This window comes from Orcinus orca, chromosome 20, assembly GCF_937001465.1.
Source record: "Orcinus orca chromosome 20, mOrcOrc1.1, whole genome shotgun sequence".
NCBI classification, from domain to species: Eukaryota; Metazoa; Chordata; class Mammalia; order Artiodactyla; family Delphinidae; genus Orcinus; species Orcinus orca.
In genome coordinates this window covers 820169-846203 of record NC_064578.1, presented here as the reverse complement: position 1 = coordinate 846203, position 26035 = coordinate 820169, and the positions used below count along the sequence as shown (strand labels likewise).

Sequence of the window (26035 nt, the reverse complement as noted above, 5' to 3'; positions counted from 1 at the left end):
AGCCTGATCCATGAAAGAAAAATTGGGTAAGTGGACTTCATTAAAATTTAAAAACTTCTGCTCTGTGAAAGACACTATTAAGAGAATGAAAAGACAAGCCACAGAATGGGAGAAGATGTTTGCAAGACACATATCCGATAAAGAACTGATATCTAAAATATATAGGGACTTCCCTGGGGGTCTAGTGGTAAAGAATCTGCCTTCCGATGCAGGGGGCGCGGGTTCGATCCGTGGTCAGGGAAGATCCCACATGCCGTGGAGCAACTGAGCCTGCACACCACAACTACTGAGCTCGCGTGCCTCGACTAGAGCCCACGTGGAGAAGCCCACGCACTGCAGCGAAAAAGCCCACGTGCCTCAACAAAGATCCCGCGTGCTGCAACTAAGACCCAACACAGCGAAAAATAAATAATAAATCTTTTAAAAAATATATGTCTATGAAGCCTCCTCTCTGACACCTGAATTTTCACACAGCTCCTTCCCCCCTCACCGTATATTTCCATTCCACCCCATAGAATTTTGTCCTAACGTATTTAGATTCCCCTATCACACAGAACTATGTAAAAACGTTGGAATGACAAGATTTTAAACATTCTCGCGTGTTCCAGTCTGTCATCTGGATTGGGTTATCATTATAATTACTGGTAGTATGCAGCTGATACAAACCATACGAATTTATTACACATTTTGAGAATTATTAAACAAAAAAGGTGAATTTTTATTAGAAATATCTCTCCTAAAAAGAGGGATGGACAGATTTTGTGGAGTAGTTTGTGTATCCTTCCAGACATATTACTTATTGCCAGGAAAAGACAAAGTTCCACATTAATCCCATTCCTGTCGTGGGTTTTTAATGTGAAAGTGTGAGAAACCCCAATCACACAAGTAAATAGATCAGGATCAGAGGCTGATGTGCCCTAGTGGTACCACTGTGGCCTCCTTCCATCAGTTTTCTCCCCCAGACCCCGGGGTGACCAGTCACAAGAGCGATTTTTAAGGACTGTCAGTTGCCAAGTCCATAGGCCTCCTTCAGTTTTGTAGCAAAGACTGGAAATGGCCCGAACTGCAAGAAACTGTGTTTGCTGCAAGTGGGGAGGCAGAGAGGAGGCATCGTGGGGGGCCCAGCAGGGAGACACCGGCCTTTTTGTGGTAAGTGAGAGAGGGATGACTACGCAGAGGAAGCTGGGAAAAGGGGCTGCACCCGGGCCCAGGTGGGCGGCATCCTGCCCTGGCCATCAGCCACCTGTGGGCATCAGAGTCTGGGGCTTTGAGTCGACCACGAAGGCAGGGAAAGAAGCCTGAGCAGAGAGGGTCCTGGGCTCCAGTGTGAAGCCCCCCCAGCCCTGGGGGCATCTCCTGGTTCCCCCCCGGCCCCTCACACAAGACTGGTCCTCCCACCCCGATCCAGGGATGGCTCCTCCTGCAGAAGGGGAGGCCCACCCAGAGCCCCAGGCAGAGACACACTAGCAGGGCTGAGCGGGAGGTCCGTGAGGTCACCCTGTCCACCTGGCTTCAGGGCTGCAGAGTAAGATTGTGCAGGGAGTACACTGCCCCAGAGGGCAGGCAGGGAAGGCAGGTGCGGCTGCATTGGGGGCAGAAGTGCCTTCCTTTGTCCTCACAAAGGCAGCTCTGCCTGTCACCAAGGGGCCCTGTCAACCAGCTCTGAAATACCTTCTTGGTGTGTCTACGGGGAAGCCTGCCTTCCTGGGCCGCTGGCCCCCCACCCACCCCTCACTCGCCCCTCTTCCTCCTCACCGGCTCAGCCACCACTTGGTGTAGGTCTCCATTCTAAACATCCCCGCGAGAGCTGCTCCAGGGTACCGCTCAGCCCTGGACCCTGCCCAGCCAGCCACAGTCCATCTGCAGGTTCAGAAAGTGGCTCGTTCTTGGCTCAGAAGTGGGCATGTGATCCCACTCCAGCCAGTGGGATGTGCGGAGAGGGGGTTCTGGAGAATTTTCTGGCTCCCACGTGCCTAGAGGAAGCTCCTGTGTCCTTGCTCCTGTTGCTACCCCATGGCCAGCACCCTGAGGATGACGCTGATGCGGGGCGGGGCGGGGGGAGATGGACGGAAAGGATGGGGGCCCCTCAGAGCATTGTTGAGCTGCTGAATCCCACCATGCTTCCTGAAACCCACCATGAAACCCACCATGCTTATGGAACTGCTGGTTCAATAGTACATTTCCTATTGTTCGAGCTGGTTTCAGCTGAGTCTGTTTCTTGCAACCCGAAGCATTCTAACTATATGCCTTCCTTTCCAGAGGCTCTTGATCTCAGCCGTCTGAGGGCGGCTGCAGGTTATTAATTATCACTCTTGATGCAGAGGAGCTCAAATTTAATATACATCAGAATCACCTGGAGCGATTGTGAAAACGAAGGCTCCTGGGATGGGGACCTGGCAAGTACTGAGGTACAGAAACCCTCAGTATACAAGATAAATCCCATTTTAACCCAATATTTTAAAATATTAGAATAAATGACAGAAATCCATACGAGCAAAGTATCAAAACTTTAAATAAAGACGGGATTGCCATTACTGATTTCTCCTTTGGGGTCGGGCTCCACAGCCGGGCACTGCCTGGCTCCTTCCCCTGAGATGGGATTAGAAGGGCTGGGAGGCCCAGGAGCCTGCATTACACAGTCATCACTCTGCCCTTTCCTCCACGTGATTCTGGGGAGGGTAAGGCCGCCTTGTGGGAAACAGGACCCCAAATCATGACTCAGGTCACTCACAGGCAGGCTCCCCCTGGTGCTCAGGCCAGCCCTTCAGGTGGAGTCAGCCCGGCAGGTGGGCAGGCTGAACTTCCTACCTGGATTCTGGGAATGGGAAACAGCCTCTGGGAAATGCTTTGTTCTGGGGCAGGATGTGAACAAGTCGCCGGCACTGTCTTATTTGGTCCTCCCAGAGTTCGGTCAAGGCCAGAAGGCGGGGCAGTGGAGTGGAAGTGAGACCCGGAGGGAGGGAACCAGCAAAAGCCACCGTCCACCCAGGGCTGGAGAGGCGGGAGGACACGGATTTATGCAGCAGCTCCTGTGCCTTCCGGTGGGGCTGCTCCAGGGACCCTCGCTCCCCGCCTGCGTCCTCCCCTGCGGTGGCGGTGGTGCCGGGGGAACACAGGTGAGAGTAGCGGGGGCTGGCGGTCGCGAGCCAGCAGGTGCGCCCGGAAGTGGGGGCAACGGCATGTGGGCGCGGCATGGGAGTGGGAGGGGACTAGGGGCGTGGGTGGGGATTAAGAATATGGGCGGGGCTGGGAGTGGGCGGGGTGTGGGTGTGGGCGCGGCCCGAGTAGGGACTGAGGATCTGGGCGGAGCGCCAGGACAGCGGCCAGCTAGGCAGAGCCTGGACAGACGCCGCCAGGCTGGACTCCCTATCCCTCCGTGGGGCTCCCTCCACCTGGCCCAGGGCTCCTCAGAATCCTGGAGTCCTGGGACATGCCTCTGGGGGCTCCCAAGCCTTGACTCCAGGTCATTTGTTTTTACCTACACCGAAGCTTTGTCAGGAATCGGGATGACGGTCACGTTGTGAGAATTGTGAAGTCAAGTTCTCTGGGCAAAGCCGTTAAATATCCTGTGTGCAAGGCCAGGCAGCTAAAATCCCAGTTCCAGGCTGGGCCAAATGCAGCCCCGGCCAGGTGTTCTCAGAGGAGCTCTCCTGTGGCGGGGGAGCAGCCACCTGGCGTCCCACCTGCGCAGGGGCGGTGCTAGGTGCTTCAGACACGCTCTCATCCAAACCCCGGAACAACCCCGGGGCAGGTAATGATCCACCTTCCTGCAGATGAGGAAACGCAGGCCCAGAGAGACCAAGAACCCACAGAGGGTGGTGGCGCCGGGGGTCCCAGAGGTTCTCCCAGCACCCCAGCCCGGGCGCCTCTTCGCTGCACGGCGCTGCCAGCCCTACGCTGCTCGCTTCCGCCCTGCAATCTGGCCGGTCACACCCTGCCAACTCCTGGCCCACCCATCTACCAGCCTGTCCACGCCTTGGGTGATGGTCACAGGAAAGGAGGCCGCGGAAGGGCGGCCCATCTGCCTTCCAGATTGCAGGGAGGAACCAAGGCGGCGGCTCTCGAGGGCTGGGCGCTGCTGGGAGGCCCAGGAAGACTCAGATGTGGCTCAGGGCCCGGGGTGGCAGAGCTGCGGCAGTGGAGGCACAGTGCCCGTGGGGACCGGACACGGTCACAGCAGCAGTTTGCTCCCTGCACCCAGTTCTCTGAGGGATTCTCGGTGAAGTCAGGAAAGGAAGGTTTTCACAGACTTTCACTCACCTAAGTGCCCTAGACTCCAAGGCTGTGGGAAACACGGACCCTCACTGGTGATCACAGGACCGTGAGCTAAAAAGCCACATATGCTCCCCACCTGGAGAAATGGCCACACTTAAAAGCGAAGATGTCCAGTGTGGGTGAGGGTGCTGGTACACAGGCCGAGTGACGTTTCCCCGCGGGGCATTTCAGCGGTAGTTGCCGAGAGCTGTAAGCAGACCCAGAAATTCCTACGCTCAGGTTCATCTACCAGAGGATGCTTCTTACATCCTTACGTGTTTCCTTCTTAAACATCACAGTGCAACAGTGAACGTCAGAAGTGGTACAAAGCCCACCCCAAAGACGTAGCTGGGTGAACACTAAATACCTAAGGACCGTGGGGTACCTCATGCTCTGTTGGCAGGTGGAGAGTAGAGAACGGGGATGTGGAGGTGGGAGCAGGGGGTGTAACAAAGGACTGTAGCACCATCTGCGAAAATTGCCACAAAGGAGTAGAGAATACAGACATACAGAGTAGAAATGGGCAAAGGATGTGCGCACGTAATAATTGCCTACACTTTCAGGGTTTTCCTGCAAAACTTCCCCTGAGCACTAGATCCATTTCCTAGGTTCTGGTGATAATAAAACGATAGTGGCGGTCACTGTAGTGGGGCATCCGCCCTGCGCTGGGGCGCTGCTGGTGTCACAGCCCACCTGCTGCCCCCTCTCAGCGTCTGTACCCAGGCCCACCCTCCATAGGGAACACTCCGGCCCTCCTGTGAGCTCACGAGGCGCCTGTCTTTCCGTCATTGCACATACAGCGTGTTTACCTGTGGTTTACCTGTTCCCTAGTCTCCCTCCCCCGGGGCAGGGCATGTCTGTCTGTTCACCACCGAGTCCCCAGGGCCTCAGGTGGCCTACACTCTCAATGAGTATTTGTTGAGTGGCTGCATGACCTCATTTAAGCTTCATGCAACTCTCTGGGAGGTTTCATTATCCTCATTTTATTTTATCTTCACCTTCCTTTCTCTTATCTGCATGTTTGGATTTATCATTTTATTTTTGCTTTCTTAAGTAAGGGAAGATAGCAGTTAGTTTTTAAAGTGCACTTGCAGTGCACGATCAGGGTAGCTGCTCTGGTGCCAGGCCTGTGGCTTCTCAGTCCCGGCTCCGGTCACAGGCTGCTCCCTGGCACCAGGGTGGCATCCGGCTCGGAAGCCTGGGGGCAGCACTGATTGGGCCACGAGGAGGGCATGTGACCCGGCTGGACCAATCACAATCCTTCCCTGGAATTTTTTGAATTGGACCAGAGAAGGGGAGCTTTCTTTTTGCTCTGCTCAGGAGGCGTCCCCAGAGCTGCTTGGGGCCGTCTGCTCTGAGAGGTGGAGAGGGCCTGCCCTGAGCATGTGCTGGCTGGACCAGGGTCCCTGAAGCCAGTCCCACCCTATCCTTCCTGGAGCCTGTTACTTGAACCAACACATCAGGGTCCTTCCTGAGCTCCAGGGCAGGGTTTCTATCACCTGCAAGCACAGTACCCTGACTACATGCCCTGGCAACTCCACCGTGCAGACGGGGAACTCGGCCTGGAGCAGCTGTGGGCAGCCGAGCTCTGTGCGTGAAAAGATGAGAACAGCCTGCCTGCTGCGGCGCCACAACCAGGGCAGGCCCAGATGGACCATCCCAAGCCCACATGCATCTCCCACTCTGATGGGCCGTTTATTATCCTTGGAGCAGGGGCACCCCCAGGCCTTCTCCTGCAGGGGACCTGCAGAGCACCCGGCAAGACAGATCTGGTGCTGTCACTCCCGCCTGAGAAACAGTCTGCCCTTCAGGTACGTGCAGCTCCTCCTACCTGGGAACTCCTGCCCTAAGCCCCTCTCCACCTCAGGAACCTGTCAAGAGGCCTTCCCATACTGCCCTCCCCGAATCTGGGGGAGATGCCCTCCCGCACCCTCATCATGGCCCCGTCACAGCTGCTCACGTGTCCCAGGAGGTAGGGGACCCCTTGACGCATGGCCATGGCGTCCTGCCCCCACCTGTCCTGGGGTACAAGTGTCCAGGACCCACACACAGGCTCTGCAGAGACTGCTTTACTGTGTCTGCTCGAGAATGAGTGGCTGATGGAGGGCCATCCTCACCCACAAAGAAAACCCCACCTGCTCCTCATTTGTGCCTCAAATATTCCTCGAACACCGTCCTCCCCACCCCCACCCCGCGCCCGGGGGCACTAAAAGAGGATGAGGCACCAGGCGGGGAAGGTGGGTCCTAGGGTCCCCCCACCAGGCTCCCTGGATCCCCTTTTGTCCTCCCTGTCCCTCAATGTGTCCACGGTGTGGCCGGGGGCACCCTCCGCATCCTCAGCCCATGACCCTCAACAGAGGGCACAGAGAAAGCCCTCGCTGCCTGGGAGGGGAGGCTGGGAGGCGGGACATACAGGCGAACAGGCCTCGGAGCTCACCAGGCCGCCCAATAATTTCACAGACAGGGAAATGGACGGAGCCTCAGGGAGGAGGCCCTTCTCAGTTCTGGGACTGCGGGGGTCCAAAGTGGGACGTGACCCCCAGGGACCTTTTCCTGCCAAGAGGCCCGGCTTGTTCGGGGGCAGGGAGCCCGCCCAGCAGGGGTGTGGCCGCTCGGGGCTGGTCCGGGAGCAGCTCTGAGGCTGGACGGAGAAAGAGCCAGGTCTGCCCTGGTGCCTCGTCCCCTCCTCCCTGCCCTGCCTGGGCAGCCGTAAGACAAAGGTGGCCACGCCTGGTCCCCCAAAGTCAGCCCCGCCCCCTCCTCTTGTGTAAGAGATGCAACCCCGGCTTGCACAGAAGACAGACCCACGCCAGAGGATGTGCCACTGCAGCCGCACTTCCGTGCGGGGCCACGCTAGCTGGGGGCTGATGAGCCGCCCAAGGAAGCATGCGGGGCGCTGACCGGTGCCCCCCAGTCCTTCCCAGACACGCCACCCACAGCCCGCTCTTGACACCCCTGTTCAGGGTTGGCAGAGCTCCAGAAACGGCCGCCCTCCCACCCACACCCTCGTGTCTGGACATGGTAGGGTGACAGGGAGGGTGCTGAGGACATGGGCAGGATCTGAACGCGGTGCTGCGTGAGGAACACAGACGCTTGCGGTGGAGAGGACGACGGAGAAGGTGACAGTCACCTCCCGCCCGCGCAGGGCACTGCACCCAGATCCCCCATGGAAGCCTCACGCCAGGCCCAGGTGGCTGTCCTCATCCAGGCCGAGGCCCAGAGAGGGGCGGTCACTCGCTGAGACCCACAGCGTGTAGGTGGTGGCGCTGGGTTTCCCCCAGGCTGCCTCACAGTCCAAACGATGCAATATGATTCGCCAGAAAGAGAAATGAGGTCTTAATTCGTGCCACAACGTGGATGCTCCTTGAAAACATCACGCTGAGTAAGAGGCCAGACACAAAGGCTGCATTTCACACGATCCCACTTATGTGAACCAGCCGGAACTGGCAGGTCCAGGAGACAGGAAGAGACCAGGGCAGGGTGGGGTGGGACTGCTAAGGGGCACAGGGTTTCTTTTAGGAGAGATGAACGTGTTCTAAAATTAGGCAGTGATGACGGTTGCACAGCTCTGTGAACAGACTAAAAACCACTGAAATTGGACATGTTACATGAGTGAATTGTATGCTCTGTGAGTTATCTCAAGAAAGCTGTTTTAAAATCAAAGCAGACCCAGAACTGAGGCACCTTCTGAACAGCACGCACCGCCCCGGCTCCTAGGGACAAAGGGCCGGCGGAGGGCGGAGGGCGGGGGCCGAGCCCCCTCGGCCAGGCCGCCATGGGTCTGGAGGCTCGGAGAAGGCAGGTCAGTGCGGCCGGGCTGTCCGGAGAGGCAGGCACGTAGGAGGAAGACCTAAAATAACTCTCAGAACCTGAAACTCCGGGCAGAAGTTGAGGGTGGTGTGGTCACGGCGAATGGGGAACTGATCTGCTCGCGGAGGGAAAGGAGAAGTTTTATTTGGGGGACGTCAGGGTGAGGCGGCGGAGGCGGCAAAGAAAGGATTCTGACGTGGAGACGCTCATGTTTCCAGTGCCCTTAGGCATCACGCACTTTGGTGGAAGGAGCCCGCGAGAGGAGAGGGAGAAATTCCGTCCCCAGATCAGAGACCAAGGCCTGGGGCAGGCGGAGAGCCCAGTGCGGGGGTGTCCCACCGCCCGCTGCTGCCCTTGGAGGGGCCCTGCAGACCCCCGGGCCCACTGGGCTCCTCTCTGAGCCCCACCACCCCCGGCCCCGCCAGGTGCTCATTTGTGAGCTGAGAGCTGCTCCCGGCAGCACCCAGGGCTGGGGACACGAGGTCTTCCTGGCGTCTGAGTTCCAGCAGGCCCTGGAGGACCAGAGCACGAGGGGGGCCCACCCTTCCCCATTGATAAAGGGGGTGGGGAGAGGCTCTGTGCAGGGCGTCAAGGGCACACAGCAGGTGCTGTGACCACTGACGGGCTCTGAGGGGTACGGCCGCCTCCCCTTCGGGGCAGCGGGCTCAGAGCCACCCTGGCAGTTGACGTGGGTTTGTGCGGAGGGGCCTGAGGGGAGGCTCGTGGGCTGGGGCAGTCCCCTGGGGGCGGTCGTCATGGGACGGCAGCCCCCAGCTCCAGGGGCCCGGAGGTCTCGAAGGGAAGGTGAGGACAGAGGCAGGAGGAGCGTGGACATGCTGCCCCTGTCTAGCTCAGGCGCAGGAGAGATGCTCTGGAAGTCGGTGGACACGAGGCTGTGACCGGCAGAGGCCAGGACGGGGAGCAAGACGGAGGGAAACTGAGAGCAGGAGAGGGGACTAGGGGAGAAGGGTCCCAGGGATGTTTGGAGTCTCCTCTTTCCTCCCAGCTGCTTGGAAAAGTGATGGAGAGAAAATGGGGAGAGGGAAACGCTGGCGTCCAGGACCCTGGTGGGGAAAGGCTGGATCTTTGTTTAAAAAGACCAGTCAAGGGACTTCCCTGGTGGTTCAATGGTTAAGACTTCGCCTTCCACTGCAGGGGGTACAGGTTTGATCCCTGGTCAGGGAGCTAGGATCCCACATGTTTTATGGCCAAAAAACCAAAAAACATAAAACAGAAGCAATATTGTAAATTCAATAAAGACTTAAAAAAATTAAAATAAAATAAAAAGACCAGTCAATTTCCTGTGAAGATGAGCCCGTTGGCCCCTCGGAGGGATAGATGCCTGCAGACATGAGAGCAGACCCTTCGGGTCCCCGTCCCAGCTCACACCGCCTGAGCTCAGGAGGCCCTGCAGACAAGGCAGGAGAGCAGTGATTTCCCAGCCCGGGTTTTGGACAGTGCGGTCTCCCCCTCCCCCTCCAAGTTCAGCGGGGATGGTCACTTGTGAAATGGCCCCATGGGGCCGTGGCCGGGTGGATGGACCTTGGGCGCTTTTTTGAAAACAGCAGAGAAGTTGTGAAATTAGAAGCCAGAAAGTCCTGGTTTGGGAAGGAGCTTCAGAGGTGGGGACCGGACCCCCCATCCTGGGCGTAACCAGAAGTCTGCCGACTGGGGCTTCTACAGAAGACTTGCTTTCTTTATAAGAAGGGGCTGGTCCAGTTTTTGTCCTCTGCACCTTCTCTTTTCCTCTTTCTTCCTGCTCGGGAGGCAGATGTGATGCCTGGAAGTGACACAGCCACTTTGCAGCTAGGAAGCCACAAGCAAGAGGAGGTAGGATAGAAAGAGTAAACTAGTCTGTGTCCCGGACGGCTGACCAGCCTACACGGCCTGCCTCTGCGTTTCTGTTACGAGGACAAAGACACACAAACGCTGTCCTACTGCTGTTAGGTTTCCTGCTATTCGCAGCTGGACACAATCCGTTTGGAGACAGGGTTCGAATCCTTCATGGATGGGGTTGCCAGACTTAGGAAACAAAAATACAGATGCTCGGTTAAATTTCAATTTCAGATAAGCAGTGAATAATTTTCCGTACGAGTGTGTCCCAGGCAGTATTTGGGACATACTTATACTAAAATATTGTTTATCTGAAATGTGAACTTTCATGGATGAAGTAACAGAACCCAGAGAGGTTGCACATCTCGTCCGAGGTCTCGTCCTGATCAAGCGGTGGAGCACAGGCTGTGTCCTCCTTCTCCGGGGCCTCTAGGGCTTCCTAAACCCTGCCTTAATGATGCACAAAGGAGACTCAGAAGAGCCATGTGACTCGCCGCCCAGGACAAAGCAATCGAGCTAAGAGTGGTCCAAGGACAAGAGTCGTGCAGAAAGCGACGGTCGGTGTTGGTGGAAGCTTCTGCTCCAGTTGGATGCCGTCGTGACATTTTAATTCCCTTTGACAAAAGTACCAGCCGGGGATGGGGGATAGTAGCTCCCCACGGACAGTGTGCGACCACCGGCCAGGACTGGTCCCAGGAGCACCGTTCTGTGAAGGATGCCAAGGCCTCCTCTGCGCTCAGCAGAAAGGCGCAGCAATTGATTAGCCACTCCTGCCGCAAGCTGTGAGGGGTGCAGGCTCCTGGGTGCCCTGCAGCCAGGCCAGCCAGGGGACCAATCACCCAAACGTCCACGTGAAAGGACTGCAACATGTCCGGGTTCCCAGGACCCACGTGTCAGCGGTGGCGTTCACTGGGTCCCGAGGAGCGTGGTTACTCTCAGCATCTCCTTTGGTCCTGGGGGCGCTTGGCACCCCCCAGTGCAGGCGTCCGAAGAGCCTGACGTTACAACGGGAAGCACGGCCCCTGGCCCAGCCCCTGGCAACCCCGAATCTGCTGTCCATCCCTGTGGAGTGGCCTCTTGTGGACCTTTCGTACGAGTGGCGTCGTATAATACACAGCCTTTTGGGTCCGGCTTCTTTCAGTGAGTATCTTTCCAGGGTTCATCCAAGCTTCTAGCCACTCAGCCATTCTCCAGATTCTCTCTCTCAGCTGACGTTTCTCCAGCACCTGATGCGCCATGCTCTGTTCTGGGGGGAATGACCAGGAGAACCGCAGACCCTGGAGAGGACAGACCCCTGATGATCCAGAAAGTACAGCTCGGGCCCCACGGGCAGGGAGCCGGCAAGAGGTGAGGCGGGGGCGGCAGCAGGACTGGGGTCGAGGCCCGGCCCTCGCACAGAGGTTGGAGGGGTCCCCATCTCTCACCGTGAGGGGGGCAGTTGGCTTGCAGCAGTACTTGCAGAAAGAAGAGGGGTTCTGTCTTCCAACAAAAGAGAACCAAGAGCCTTCCGGCCCCCCAAGCCCTGGCCAGTGCGGCAGGCAGGCTGCTCTGGTCTGTGCCAGGGTCTTCCTAACAGGACTGTGCCAAGACTCTCCAGGTAGCTGGGCAAGAGAGCTTGAAGGAATCCTGGGGTCCTCAACTTCCGGATGGTTCCAGCAGGAAACGAGGCCTGTGGTCTGCCCGTTCTTCCCTCCTCTCCTTTCCTGACCCTCCTTCTCTCCTGCAGGCTGAACCCATCTCAGTGCTTTGCCTCAGGGTATAAAGACCCAGCAAGTCTCCGGGCCTCCCCTGCCTTCGTCGATGGAAACACCTGTCCCAAATGAGTGACAAGGCAGAGGGCCACCCGTGTCCTCACGTCCAGCCAGGCTGCCAAGGTCAGTGGGCCTCCCGGAACATGCCTGGGTGTCTTTCTGTTGAGGCTGATTGGGTCCCAGATGCTGTAAGTTAGGTGTTAACTCGCGGGAAACAGACAAGTTGCAGACCGTTTCTGCTCAGTAGAGAAGATTGTGCTTCATGACTGTGTTTAGGGGTCTTGGGGCGGCGTTCTCTCTTTTTGGGATGGAAAATTGCTGTGTCCTCCCTTGAGTCGCCTTTGCCACCTGGCTGGCTACCTCAGCAATGAGGGAGACATGTCTCTGACACGTGCTTGCTACACTTTCATAGAAGAATCATGTTTATAGCTTTTTGAGAGGTTTGCTTTAACTTACCTTCCTGCCTTCCTGCTTTCTTTCTTTTCTCCCTGTCCATCTATTCATCCACCCACCCACGCCCATCCATCTGCCATCCATCCACTTACACCAGAAGTGGAATTCCAAAGTGAGACAGTTGAGTCATTAATAACATGCTTATTTGAATTAAAGCTGACAGTGGCCGTCTGGGTCCTGACAATTTGGTTTTGTGGCAACATTTCCACGAGTCAAGGTGCTAAACCTGCAGCCTCAGGGCTGTCATGAAAATAGGTCCCAAGCACGTGTGCGACATAAAATATACGATACGCTGGACCACTTGACCTTTGACTGTTTAAACCACAATGTCTAGATGTTTTGAACTGGCCCATCGCCACCATCACCCACAGTCCTATGCCCCCCATTGGTTTAGAAGGATATTTGTGAGCCCATATACAGGCCCCTTTGTCCCTGTCCATTAAAGTCAAAGGCTTTTGCTTTACTCTCCCAGGCCTGCCCAAGCCTCAAAAGCCTGGCTCAAGAGTGAATGATTACAGGGACTTCCTTGGTGGCGCAGTGGTTAAGAATCTGCCCGTCAATGCGGGGGACACGGGTTCGATCCCTGGTCTGGGAGGATCCCATGTGCCGTGGAGCAACTAAGCCTGTGCGCCACGGCTGCTGAGCCTGCGCTCTAGAGCCTGTGAGCACAACTACTGAAGCACGCGCACCTAGAGCCCGTGCTCTGCAACGAGAGGAACCGCCATGAGAAGCCCGCGCACCAAAACGAAGGGTAGCACCTGCTCACCCGAACTAGAGAGAGCCCGTGCGCAGCAACGAAGACCCAACGCAGCCATAAATAAATAAATAAATAAATAAATTTAAAAAAAGAGTGAATGATGACAAAATGTGAACATGTAGAAACAAAGAATACTCGTTGGGCAGGAAATTGGTTATAGTTTAGACTCTAAACCAGCCATAGAGCAGAATCACTGAACTCCCAGTCCCCTGAAAGATCTGGATAAAGGCCTGATGCACATTCCTAAGTTGTTTTTACAGGAAGCCGACCCCCACGAGGTGAAAACTGATGACCACAAGCACATAGACCCCAGACCGGTTGCAACCAGAAGGTTGGTGATGCTCGAAATGTCACCGTGATGCCAACCAATACAAGAATTGTGCATGAGCTACTCAGACCCCCTGCATCGCCCTCCCTCACACGACCTTTAAAACCCCTTCCCTGAAAGTCATGGGGGCGTTCGGGTCTTTTGAACATGAGCTGCCCACTCTCCTTGCTTGGCACCTGTAATAAACGCTGTACTTTCCTTCATCACAGCGCAGTATCAGGAGATCAGCTCTGCTGCGCACGGGCAAGCAGACCCAAGTTCAGTTCAGTAACATTTGCAGCACGATGCCCACCCTGGGCTCAAGGCCTGTTTCCTACCGAGCAGGCAGGGTGCCTGCAGGGTGGGGAGTCTGGGAAACTGGTGTGTGCCTCTGTGCACTGCTCACTCCGAATGTCTCACGGCGGGTGTTAAGGTCAGCCCTTCTTGTGGCCAGCTAACTGTCACCTTCCGAAACTTCTCTAGTGGCCCCGGGCCCCTGTTATCCACCAAAAAGCAGCAGCCCAGGGTCAGGTGTGACTGCGCCCAGTAAGGACGCTTTGTAAGAAATATCACCTTAAAGGGGGTTTGATTCTTCAAAAAAATTTTAGGGGACATGCCAGCCAAAAGTAATAAAAACCCCCTGAGCCACTGGCTTGGAGGGTAGGCCCTGGCATCCAGCACATGGCAGGCCCGTTTCCCACCAGCCACGGTGTCGGGGCTGCAGGAGCTCTCCCTCCAGGGAGCAGGGAGAGCTCGGTGACACGCCACTATTATTACAGCAGCCCCCGCCAGGCCCCCACTGCCCCCCTGGGCCCCAATCCGGCTGCTCTGACCCCGTCCTGCCTGCACCAGCCCAGCTGCCCACCCTCTGCAGCCAGTGCCGCCTGTCACACGTTCCTGGCCTCGCTGAGGGGTGGACGGGGATGTGTGCTCAGCAGCTCAGTCTCCTGACCCCTCCAGGACAGGCCGAGGCCCCCTCTGTGCAGTGCTGTGCGGGGTGGGGCGGGAACGGGGGCAGGGGTGGAGGCTCAGGCAGCCAACAGGCAGGCACAAAAGTCCCCTCAGCCGCCTCTTCCTTCTAGCATCGTGGAGGGGCTGCTGAGAGCCCCGTTTCTGGCTTTCTGGAGAGGAGTGGGGTTTCCCAGCTTGGAGGCCTCCGGCCCGCTGGCCCACACACGCCAGGACTTTCCACCACCTAGGCCTCATGTCAAAGGTATGGAGTGCGGCTAGAGTCAGGGAGGGGATGGTGCAGAGCGAGGGGGCCACACACCGACTGGCCTCTCCCCCTGCTCGTCACAGCTGGACTCCCCACCACAGCCTCACCCGGGATGACGCTGAGTCCACGTTCAGAAAGGGTCGGACTAGGTCGAGCTGAGGCCCGCCCAGGTGCCGGTGCCTCGCCCCCGCCCACACTAGTTTCAGTGAACTGGGCCTCCCCAGGAGCCATAGGGAGATTTCATGACCTCCAGAAACACCCCACATGACTCTGGACACGTGGCTGTCGAGAGGCCTTTCTCAACGGGAGCCAGGTGGGGTCTCCTTGAGGTCCTACCCTCCCACTGCCTGGGCCCGTGGGGACTCATGGGGCCGCAGGGCAACGCAGGCAGCGCCTGCACGGATCAGTGTTATGTATCATCGTGGAGAGAAAACAGAAAATTGCAAAAGATGCGCAGAACGTGATACTCCTATGTAACAATTTAAAACAGAAAATCGCAATGTACCTGGGAAAGACACACACATAAAAACAGTCCTTTGGACGGTTCCACAGGTGGGCGGCTCCCAGGGCTGACGTGTGACACCGTCCGCATTTTACACATGACGACGTGGGTCCGAGTTTGGGGACCTCGCAGGGCACCCTGAGCTGGGTCCAGGACCAGCAGCCTGGCTTTCAGGGATTTCTGATCCCGTCTTGCTGCTGCAGCATGGGCAGGGGGCACTGGATCTATAACAATTCCTTTTTAAGAAGAAGTGGTGATGGGGGAGCAGACTCCGGAGCGGAGCCTCAGCTCGCCCGTCTGCCTTGGGATGGGGTTTTCCTGGCCTGGGCGAATTCTTTCACGATTTAAATGAAAGGTGGGCCAGGAGACAACGGGATGCTAGGAGCGGGCGGCGCGTCGGAGGCCCAGCTGTGGGCAACGACCAGACCTGTCCCTTGTGTCTCCTGTTTCCTGCGGGCTCAGCAGCCCGTCCAGTAGGAAATGGACACGAGCCGCGGGCGAAGTGTTTCCTATTCTGGCAGCCAGGGCAACTGGCTTTAATGCTGTGTCTGGTAAACCTGATCTATCTGGAATGTCATCATCCTCGCGTGTATTCAAGTTAAAGATTACTCAGGTGTTTCGCATCCTGCTTTTGCCCAAAGACTTTGAAATCCGCGCCAGGGTGGCTCAGGCTGGACGGGCAGCCCCAGGGGGTGGCAGAGCCTCGGGGCCGCTGGGCCTCTTCTGGGCTGAGGGTGAGGGGCAGGTGGTGACCTGAGGCCCAGTTGTCGCGGTGACGGGTGAGAAGCACAGTCTGGACCTCGGGCATTTGCCTGAAGGAGAGGCAGCTCAGCGGGGCAGGGCTGCAGGACCGGGTCCAGCTGTCTCGGTCCCCGCGGGAGGGAGGGAAGCACCTGGCAGTTTCGGTTTCCACAGGAAGCCGCCTGCTCCCATCTCCCCTCGAGCCAGCTGTGCTCTCTGCCCTGCAGCTCCGGGTGGCAGCCCCCGCCCGGAGAGCCCCCCAGGTGGGGACAGCCCCTTGCACCGCAGACTAGGAAGCCCCGATTGAGGGGCCAGGGCCAAGCAGAGCCTCTCAGCCGGCCTCCTGAGCCCCGGAGGACTTCAGGGTGGGACACCTGGGGGCCATGAATGGGAGCGATACTGTTCTGACTTGCATTTTTTGTCACCTGCTTTTAGGATGTCGGGTCCTGACCCTGGGTCTAGAAAACGCTGTGGTGGTGGAGGGGTGGGAACGAGTCTGATGTCTGCGTGTCCATCTATCCAGGGCTGGGGGTACATCAAGGCAATACCCCCCTCCTGAGAAACAGGAAGGGAGAGGCAGAGGCCGGGTGCCCTGAGCCTCCAGGGGGAGGATGTCTCCTGTCCTGAGGCCCTGAGACAGGAGCGGGCGTGCGGCCAGCAGTGGGGGGCTGGTGGTGGCAGGCAGCGTCCTGGGGAGGTAGGCCCAGGGACCCCTCGGCAAACTGTGACCTCTCTGAGCTCCAGGGTCTGGGTGTTGTGGTCCCGTGTCCGAGCCGGCCACTCTGCCCAGAGCGAGGCTGGAACCTTAGATCTTTTCTCTTAATAAGAGGACCCAGCTGTGGGAAGACCCCTGCCGCCCCAGTCCCGGAGCTCAGCAGAGGGGACCCGTTTCTGAAGTTGACCTGAGGTGCGAGGGTCCCAGCACCGCTCTTGACTGTCTCCCCTCCCACCGCGCTGCCCCCTCCCAGGCCCTGTGAGGTCGGGGCTTTCCACTCACTCAAAATGCACCCCAATTTGGGAGGGAAGTAGGAAGCGCTGGGAGTCCGAGGGCGGGTGAATCCCCAGTTCCTTCCACGGGGCTCCCTCTTCACCCCTGCGAGGGCCCTTCGCCGGGGAGCGGGTGCAGGCAGGGGGTCGCAGCCAGGATCCGAGTGGGGGGCGAGAAAGGCAGGCCTGGACCTGGGGAGGGCTAGGTAGGTGCCGGGGTCCTCCCCCACCATCCTCCAGCGTCTCGGGGGCTGGATGCCACCCCCATGTCACAGACGAGGAGACAGTCCTGCTGGGTCCCGGGGTGAGTGGTGGAGCTGGCTTCCAGCCCAGCCCTCCCCTCCCGGCCATGATATGGTCCAACCGGCTGCCCTTGCCACGAGCAAACTGAGATCGGGGAAGCCAGGCTACGCAGACCCCTCCCGTCCCTCTCGGGTCTCCTGGCCCTGCACCTCATGTCCCTCCCCTGCAGCGTCTGTGAAGCTCCAGAGGCCCAGGGAAGGGACATGGGCAGCGTGAGGGCCAGGCCCTCGGGTGCCCCCTCTGCCTAGGCCCAGGGCAGCTTGGACACTGGCCATGTCTCTAGGGCGAGGACGGGCCACCTGCAAGGCCTCACCCTCTGCCCCCTGACGTGTGCGCCTTCGTACCCCGGCCCCCCTAGGCTGTGAGCCCCACGGAGCAGGTGGCCGGACGCTGCTTCCTCTCAGGAAGGGACCCGTTTCTGCACACGTGGAGTGAAAGCCACACCCAGAGGCCACACCCTCCTCGAGGCCTCGGCAGCACGGACTGGGCCCTCCGAAGGCCCGGGCGCTTCAACACGGGGTATTAACCCGGGGCAGGCCCGGCCCACGCTTCCAAAGGTTTCAGAGCAGCAGGCAGCACAGGGCTTCGCCCCGAGGGCCAGGCCGGGCGGTGGCTCTGCGGGCATCAGCTGGGGCAGCGCTCGATCCAGGTGTCAGCTGGGGCGCCAGACGGCACCTGCCTTGGGCTCCCTAGTGCAGAGCCAGCAGACCCACTGTAGGCTCTCAGAGGGTTCAGCTAAGGGTCTGGGCTGCTGGGTGCAGCTCCCACATGGGGAATGATGGATGCAAAAGCGGTCCCTTTCCTGAGGCCCTACCTCAACTGCGTTTCCTCCCAGGGAGGGCGCTGGGCAGACAGGGAGGCCCCAGCCCTGCTAGTGACTTGCTGTGTGACCTTGGGCAGGTTTCCTGACCCCTCTGATTTGTCTTCATCTGTACAGCCAGGCCAATGATGCCTTTGAAGGGTTCCTGGGAAGAAGCTGTGCCCAGGGCCAGGAAGGCATCTGGAATGGAGTGGCCCATCCCCTCTGCCCGCTTGTCCAAGGCCTGCAGCCTGTTCTTAGGGAACAACCTCGGAGGACCCTCCTGTGTTGCTACTGTCGCTGCCCCGGGGGCTGCATCTGAGGTCATGGCCTGCTCAGGGAGCCTCTGCTGCCCAAGGAGCAGGCCTCCTGTGCACAACCCACTCGTCACCCAAGGATTGCCCAGCTCCTGGCAGTGCCACCTGAGCCCTCCCGCCCAGAGCAGAGGGGCCGCCTGCCGGCTCAGGAGCTGGGGGAGGGGTGCGTGCATGCCCAGGCCCCTGACCCAGGCCCCAGGGCCAGGTAGGCGAGGGCACAAACGCCCCACCAGGGTCCTGTGGCCAAGTGGGCGCTGGGACAGGGGGCAGGAAGAGGGGGCTGTTCCTCCATGCCTGGGACGGAGGACTTCAGCAGGTCAGTGTTTCCAAGGCAACGGAACCCGCTGGGATGGCCGGAGGTGCTTGCCCCTTCCTCCAGTCAGCATCGCCCTCTGGCCCGCTGGCCCTCCCCAGCCCCCTCCCTGGCCCTTTCCTGGAAGTGCTGTTTAGGGTGGGGAGCAAGCGGGCTATGGACCAGGGAGCTGTCACCAGACAGCAAACCTGCCAGCACCCTGGTCTTGGGTGGTCAGCCTCCTCTTCTGCAAGAAATAAATGTCTGCTCTTCATAAACCACCCCACCTGGGGCATCCTGTGACTGCAGCCTGTGGCCTTGGCAGTCACATCCCCTCTCTGGGCCCTGTGTCCCCCTGCAGAGGACGCGGTGAGAGAAGATGGGAGGGCAGGTGGTCTGGTACCCTCCATGCCTCAGGCTGCAGGGGAGGGGACCCTGGTGCCCACGGAGAGGCCCTCGGGCTGGGAGAGGTTGAGAGGGGCCGCTAGGCCCGCGTCCAACTCTGAGCCCCGGCCCTGCTTGCTGTGTGACCCCTGGCAGTCTGCCCCCATCTCTGGGCCTCAGGTCCTGTCTGACAGTGGCTGTGATGGCAAATCTAGAATCTGGAGACCAACGCAGCCACTCCCCACAGCCCCTGTGCTGGTCAGCAGGCTTGTTGTGTGCGGGGTGGTCAGGTCATCTGGACACGGGATGCATTCACCTCCCGGTGCCGGGCACCACGGCAGCACAGCTCTGGGCGCTGAGTGCGCCATGGCAAGCAGGCAGAGGAGCCAGCACGCCCGGGAGACGGATGGTGAAGAGGTAGTAACCCTGAGCCGCCGCCTTGTAGGAGGGAACAATAAGTGAAGGAGAAAACAGCAGGAGAGGAGGACTGAGTGCACGTGTGCGGGGGGAGGGGAGGGTAAGGGAGGCACGGGAGGGGGGGGACAGGACGCGGGGCGGGGGAAGCCCCCCCCCCGGGGGCATGCACACAGGCTAGAGGTGATCTCACTTGCCTTTTCTTGGGCTCACTCTTGCAAACGACGGAATGACAAAGTGACTCCCCAGAGCCCCACGAGAAGAGCCTGTCAACCCTCCCCACCCCGCCCCCAGAAGACCTTTGGATGGGGTCCCCACGGAGGCCACCTCCATCCTGGGCTGCACTCTGACGGTCACTGCCCAGCCCAGGGTGTCTGCCGGCCCTGGCTGTGCCAGTGTGACCTAGGTGGGGTTTAACGATGGGAATTTCATTAGCACCACTGCAGCGCCACCTCTGGCCCCATCACGGAGTCCAAGGGAGGCCCCTCTTTGCCCTGGCCTCTCCCTCCTCCACTGCAGTCACGGAAGTGAAGGTGTGAGAGGTTAGCACCAGTGCCTTTCTTCTCAGTCAAGACGCTTCAAGAAGTGAAAGTCTCTGCCTTCTCCCGCCGCCCCCGCAGGACCACTTCCTTCAGGAAGCTGGCCTGGATTGCACCCTGTCCCCTGGGCATCACCCCGCCCTGCAGCTCTGTCTTCTGAGGCTCAGTTTTGCTGTCTGATGGGTGGGGAGGACACGGGTGGCCGGTGTCCTCCTGCTGGCTGCCCCCAGAAGGCTTGTGCGATAGGGACAGCAAGGAAACTGCGGGTCTCAGGGAAAGAACGCTCCACATTTACCCCGGGGCAGGGGGGTTAGGGAGCCCCACTCTTCCCAGGACCTGGCGGGGAGTGGAATCCTCTCTCCCCAGACTTGTTCTGGATCCTGACACAGGACGTGGGGGGATGGGGACTCAGTCCAGAGCCTCCGTCTGCCCCAGAGCTGCACCCCTGCTCCCCTGCTCTGTGCCCTGGAGGCTGGCCCGGGACCAGTCAGGCCCAGGAGATGTGGGGTGGGGAAGGAGGACGTGGGTGTTTGCCCTGCCGTCCACTCTCCGGGGCTCAGCCCACTCCACTCGTCTCCTGGCCCCTCTCAGCTCCCTCGCCTTCTCCCCTCTCACCCCTCAGGTCAGGCTGTATCAGCCCCCAGACTCCTGTGCTGACCTGGCTGCTCTGTTTGACCTGTGTAAGTGGTTCCTCGTCACAGTCCACACTCCGTTGCCCGGCGGTCGTGCTAGCAGTTTCCTGCCAGGACCAACTGATCTGGCAGGGTGTCTAGGGCCCGCTTTCCACCCAAAATAGGCCCCCACTCCATCGGTCCTGCAGGGTCAGTAGAGCCGGGTTCAATCACACCTCTGCTCTCGCCTGCTGTGTGCCCCTCAGAACCTCGGTATCTTCTTCTGAGATGGCAGTCACAGCAGCACGTGGGGCTTGGCAGCCCTGAGCCATGACCCTGACACAGGAGCCCCCAGCACCATGTGGTCAACAAGACGTGGGGACAGGCCTGAGGAGGGGGAGAAGGCCCTGCAGAGTGTGAGCAAAGCAGGGACAGGACTGCCATCCTGAGCGGGACGACGGTACAGAAGAAACCAAATGACAAAGCACTTGCAGTACTTTGCACAGAGACGCAGATGGATGGTCACCGTGGGGCTCTGCCCCCACTCCCGCATCGTAGAGAGGGGCTGTGGACTCTGCCGTCCTTGCACGCACACGCCAACCCCAGAAGCCCCGGGCCCTCCCTGTGTGAATTCCCCAGTGTCCATAGCTGACCGTCTCCCGACAGCCCTGAAAGCATGTCCCAGGGGCCTCGGCTGAATGAAAAATGGGGCAGTGGGCAGTTGGGAGACCATGTGGGCTTCTGATAACCTGGCTCCCCTTTTGCACCACGCGGCCCTGGATGCACCACTGGGCCCCCTGGCAGCTGGAGCCCACGTGCCCAAGCCCTGGCCCTGGCTGTGACAGAGGTGGCTGGCTGCAGGCTGTGGGTACCTTCGCCCCAACCCTGCTGCCTGGAATGCAGAAGGGACGGTCGGAGCTCTGGTCATCTGGAATGGTCACCCTAAACCCAAAGACAACTGTCCTTATAAGAAGAGGAGAAAAGGCAGAGACATGGGGGAGAGGCCATGGGAAGACGGGAACAGAGACTGGAAGGACGTGGCCGCCAGCCAAGGACACCTGGAGCCCCCTGGAGCTGGAAGAGGCAGGAACGACCCTCCCCCAGAGCCTCTGCGACCCCTTCATTTCAGTTTCTGGCCTCCAGAGCTGGGAGGGAGTAGATTTCTGTTGTAAGTCACCTGGTTTGCGGTGGTCTGTTACAGCGGCCCCAGGAAATTAATACAACAGGGAAGGGCATTCCAGGCAGAGAACGTTCCAGAGAAGAGCCTGTGGTGGTGGGGGGTGCAGCTGGAGGGGGAGGATGAGGATGGGGGAGAGGGAGGGCAAGCCCACTTGGTGACAGTGCTGACCTCTGAACCCCACCCCCTGGGACCAGGCGACCCAAGGCTCCCAGGACAGCGCTCTCCATGGGATCTCGCCCAACACCCCCTAAGGCCCCAGCTGCCTCTGCTTGGACCCTCCGGTGATGGGACACTCCCTGTCTCCCTGGAAATCTGCCACCTGGGCCCCACCTGTCCCTCTTAGGTGACACTTAACAGGCCTGACTCAGTTTCTCCCCCGGGGGTGGTCACGGGGCATTGCCCCCGAACCTCCTTTGACTGAGGCAGCCCGGCTGGTATCCTGGTTCCCACCTCTTGTTTGCGGGAACCCAGCTTCTAGTGCACACAATTGGCACCTAATAAATCTAAGGCCGCTGGGCACGGCACGCAGGATCTTAGTCCCCGACCGAGGACGGAACCCTGGCCTCCTGCAGTGGAAGCACCGTTTTTTGTTTTCTTACATCTTTATTGGAGTATAATTGCTTTACAATGGTGTGTTAGTTTCTGCTTTATAGCAAAGTGAATCAGCTATACATATACATACATTCCCAGATCTCTTCCCTCTTGCGTCTCCCTCCCTCCCACCCTCCCTACCCCACCCCTCTAGGTGGTCACAAAGCACCGAGCTGATCTCCCTGTGCTATGCGGCTGCTTCCCACTAGCTATCTACCTTACGTTTGGTAGTGTATATATGTCCATGCCACTCTCTCACTTTGTCACAGCTTACCCTTCCCCCTCCCCATAGCCTCAAGTCCATTCTCTAGTAGGTCTGTGTCTTTATTCCTGTCTTACCCCTAGGTTCTTCATGACATTTCTTTTCTTAAATTCCATATATATGTGTTAGCATACGGTATTTGTCTTTCTCTTTCTGACTTACTTCACTCTGTATGACAGACTCTAAGTCTATCCACCTCATTACAAATAGCTCAATTTCGTTTCTTTTTATGGCTGAGTAATATTCCATTGTATATATGTGCCACATCTTCTTTATCCATTCATCCGATGATGGGCACTTAGGTTGTTTCCATCTCCGGGCTATTGTAAATAGAGCTGCAAGCAACTGACAAAGGATTAATCTCCAAAATTTATAAGCAGCTCATGCAGCTCAATAACAAAAAAACAAACAACCCAATCCAAAAATGGACAGAAGACCTAAATAGACATTTCTCCAAAGAAGATATACAGATTGCCAACAAACACATGAAAGGATGCTGAACATCATTAATCATTAGAGAAATGCAGATCAAAACTACAATGAGATATCATCTCACACCAGTCAGAATGGCCATCATCACAAAATCTAGAAACAATAAATGTTGGAGAGGGTGTGGAGAAAAGGGAACCCTCTTGCACTGCTGGTGGGAATGGGAATTGGTACAGCCACTATGGAGAACAGTATGGAGGTTCCTTAAAAAACTACAAATAGAACTACCATATGACCCAGCAATCCCACTACTGGGCATATACCCTGAGAAAACCGTAATTCAGAAAGAGTCATGTACCATGATGTTCGAAGCACCGAGTTTTAACCACTGGGCCGCCAGGAGGCCCGGCACCTAGTAAATCTGAGGGCAGTGAGCACTCAGCACTAAATAGCGCCGTTCCTTCCCACCTGCTGCCGGCGGCCCCACCGCACTGTGGGGTCCTGACGGATCCCCACCCTCTGCCACGGCCACACCGGCAGGTCTGCCGTCCCCCCGCCTCAGCCCCGCCCCGCCTCCTGCTAAGCAAGAGGGAAGCCGCAGGGTTCACGCACGTTTGTTCTCCAGAGGGACAGGCTCAGCTTCAGAAGATACTGCTTACTGTTCTTTTTGTGGTTTGGGCGCTACTTAACATTTAGGGTCTCAAAGGTTTTCACGGGACCGTGGGAAGCCTGCAGGACGGAGCAGCACTGATCCACGGGCCCGTCCCCAGTCCCCAGGCTCCCCGGGCCCCGGCCCCCATGGGCTCCCTCCAGCCCAGCTCCACCTGCCACTTCCCCCGGTGGTGATGCCTGGCACTGTACGGCCCAGCATCTGCCCCCGTAAGGAGACCTGGGGAGCAGGATGTGTGGCTGTGCCTATCACCTGGGGCCAGGGGATTTAGAGACGATGGGCCGTGAGCTCCTAGAAGCCAGTGTCCCAGGGCTGGGACCCCCGCGCCCAGGCAAGCCCCCAGTCAAATGCACGAGCCACTGCTTTCCCTCCTCCCAGCAAAGCCTCCCAAGTGGGAAGTGCCCCATTGGGGCGGCTGGGATCCTGCAGCGGAGGCCCGCCCAGACCACCTTCTCCAAGGGCCCGCAGCCCGGCCAGCACCGCAGGAGACATCACACGCGCAGAGGGCCCATCGTGTCTCCTGGCCTCAAACCCCTTGCACGGGCTGGCACTCCACCATCCAAACACAGCAGCCAGCAGTCTCGTCTGCCTCCCCCTCCCTCCCCCACCTCTGAGAAGCCGCTCCTTGACCCCGTCAGTGGGCAGAAGGACGGGGCCTGACACATGAGGAAACTGAGGCCGCCACGAGGAGGGGCCGGCCCCAGGTGAGGAGGGGGGAGTGGTCCCACAACAGTGGGGTCAGGCGGGGCCGCCCTGGGAAAGGAGGGGCAGCTGTGTGGGGCCCAGCTGGAGCTGGGTGGGACTGCAGCCTCTGGCCAGCCCAAGGGTCCCAGGCCAGTGACTGGTGCCTCCCTGGCGATGTCTTTGAATCACCCACACTCGGGAGAAGCCAGCAGCACGCTCGTTACTGTGTGGAGAGGCGGGCCTTACACGCCAGGATTCTAGTCCTGGATGTGCTGAGTGCCTGGCAGAGCCTGTGCAGGGAGCTGGCCCTCGGGGCCCTGGATGGGGCAGGTGGGGACCTGCCCAGGGGAGGCGGTCCCTCTGCAGGGGAGATGGGATGTCTGGGGTCGGGGTGCCAGGGTGAGTGGCAGGGCATGCTTGCACTCCGCAGTGAGACTTGGGACTCTGTGCTCCTGGGACCGTGGGCACGTGGCTGTGGCTGGGGAGCGGGGCCACCTGCCTACAGCCCTGCTGGCCCCCGAGTCCTGGGAGAGCTGGGCAGGCGACCTTGCAGCTGGGGTCGGTGTCAGGGAGGGCCACGGCCTCCTGCACCCCCCAGTCAGCAGCCCTATGTGACCACTTCTCCCTGGCACTGGCTCCACTGGGTGGGCGCCCTGGCAGGGCCGCTCCTCACTGGGGCCCAGGGCTGGGTCCTGGACCACCACTCTGTCCCGGGGCCTTGGGCGAGGCCCTCTCTATCTGGCCTTAGTTTCCTCATCCGACCTCCAAGTCGTAGGGGTCCCCACCAGTTTGCACACCTTCCTTGCTGACTCCGGGGCCCTGCTCCCTGAGGCCGACAGAGCCCACCCCTCTTAGAGGACTGAGCCGCCCCCGCGTCTAGCATCTGCCTCTGGGTGGGGCCTGCCCACCGGCCTGGCACCTGCCGGGTCCTCCCCGGCCACCTGCCCCAGCTGTGCCGGCCTGTGCCCGGTGGGAGGCCGCGCTGACGGTGGGGGTGAGTCAACAGGGCCAGGCAGGCGGCAGCGTGGAGATGTCACAGCCTCGCCACCTGCTCGGGCCGCCCCTCCCCCCGCCCCATCCCCTTACCTGGGCCGCCCTTCCTGGGACCCCTAGGCGCTGAGCAGCTGGTGGGTGCCGTGAGCCCACTCTCCAGCACGGGGGACACACGGGACATGGAGCTGGAGGTGGGTCCAGGAGACTGAATCCTGCTGCTGGCGGGAGCCAGGCCTGAGCACGGCCCTGGGCGTCCTTCCCGACCTCGTGAGCCCTCGAGGGAAAGACAGGGGCCTCAGCCAGCCTGGGCTTCTCCGAGCCGGAGGCCTCTGTCCCCCAGACCGCTCTGGGCCTTCTAGCAGTCGCTGCCCGCCGGCCTGGGGAAGGGGCGGGCGGCCGCAGGGGCTCATGTGATGCGGGGCGGGCCTGGGGACGCTCCGGTGGGGGAGGTCGCCTGCAGCCTGCAGCGAGGCAGCCAGCTGTGTCGCTGTGATAGTGTGGCCAGGCCAGGAAGAGTCGTGCAGCTGTGCCCACTGCTTCCTCAACAGGAACCATCTGGGCCCAGCCCTGCCCGGCTTTCCCTCACGGCCATTCCGTCCTGACTTTCCAACAACTTCCTCCTACCACCCGGCCGGTGACACCCCACCCACCCTGGCCCTGGCCCTGTCCCTGGCCCGCTGGGTGTGTTCCCTTGACCTGGGCAGGGGCGCAGCTCAGCAGCACGGGGGCAATGTCCATCCTGGCCAAGCCTCCAACTCCCACGCTGCCCAGCCCACCTGTCTCCCCTCTGGCCTGGCCCTGTCTTCAGCCTGGGCTGGTCTGGGGGTCTCTGCCCTCTCTTGCCCTCAGCCAGACTTCCCCCAGGGCCGCCTGCCCAGGGCCAACTGTTCAAGGGCATCGCCTGTAACCTTGAACCTGACCTCTGGGTTAGCCCTGGTCTGATCCGGTCCCGCCGC

At 59.3% G+C, this 26035-nt stretch overlaps 1 protein-coding gene across 1 annotated transcript in view; it reads right to left on the bottom strand.

Annotated features, from left to right (window-relative positions):
* The window catches only part of CBFA2T3 (CBFA2/RUNX1 partner transcriptional co-repressor 3), an 83059-nt gene extending 57536 nt beyond the window's left edge, over nt 1–25523 (bottom strand). Inside the window, exon 1 of the mRNA XM_012536825.3 lies at nt 25173–25523. Coding sequence (XP_012392279.2) covers nt 25173–25260 — 88 coding nt within the window. The 5' untranslated portion in view covers nt 25261–25523. The remainder of the gene's footprint in view (nt 1–25172) is intronic.
* Nucleotides 25524–26035: the final 512 nt, after the last annotated feature.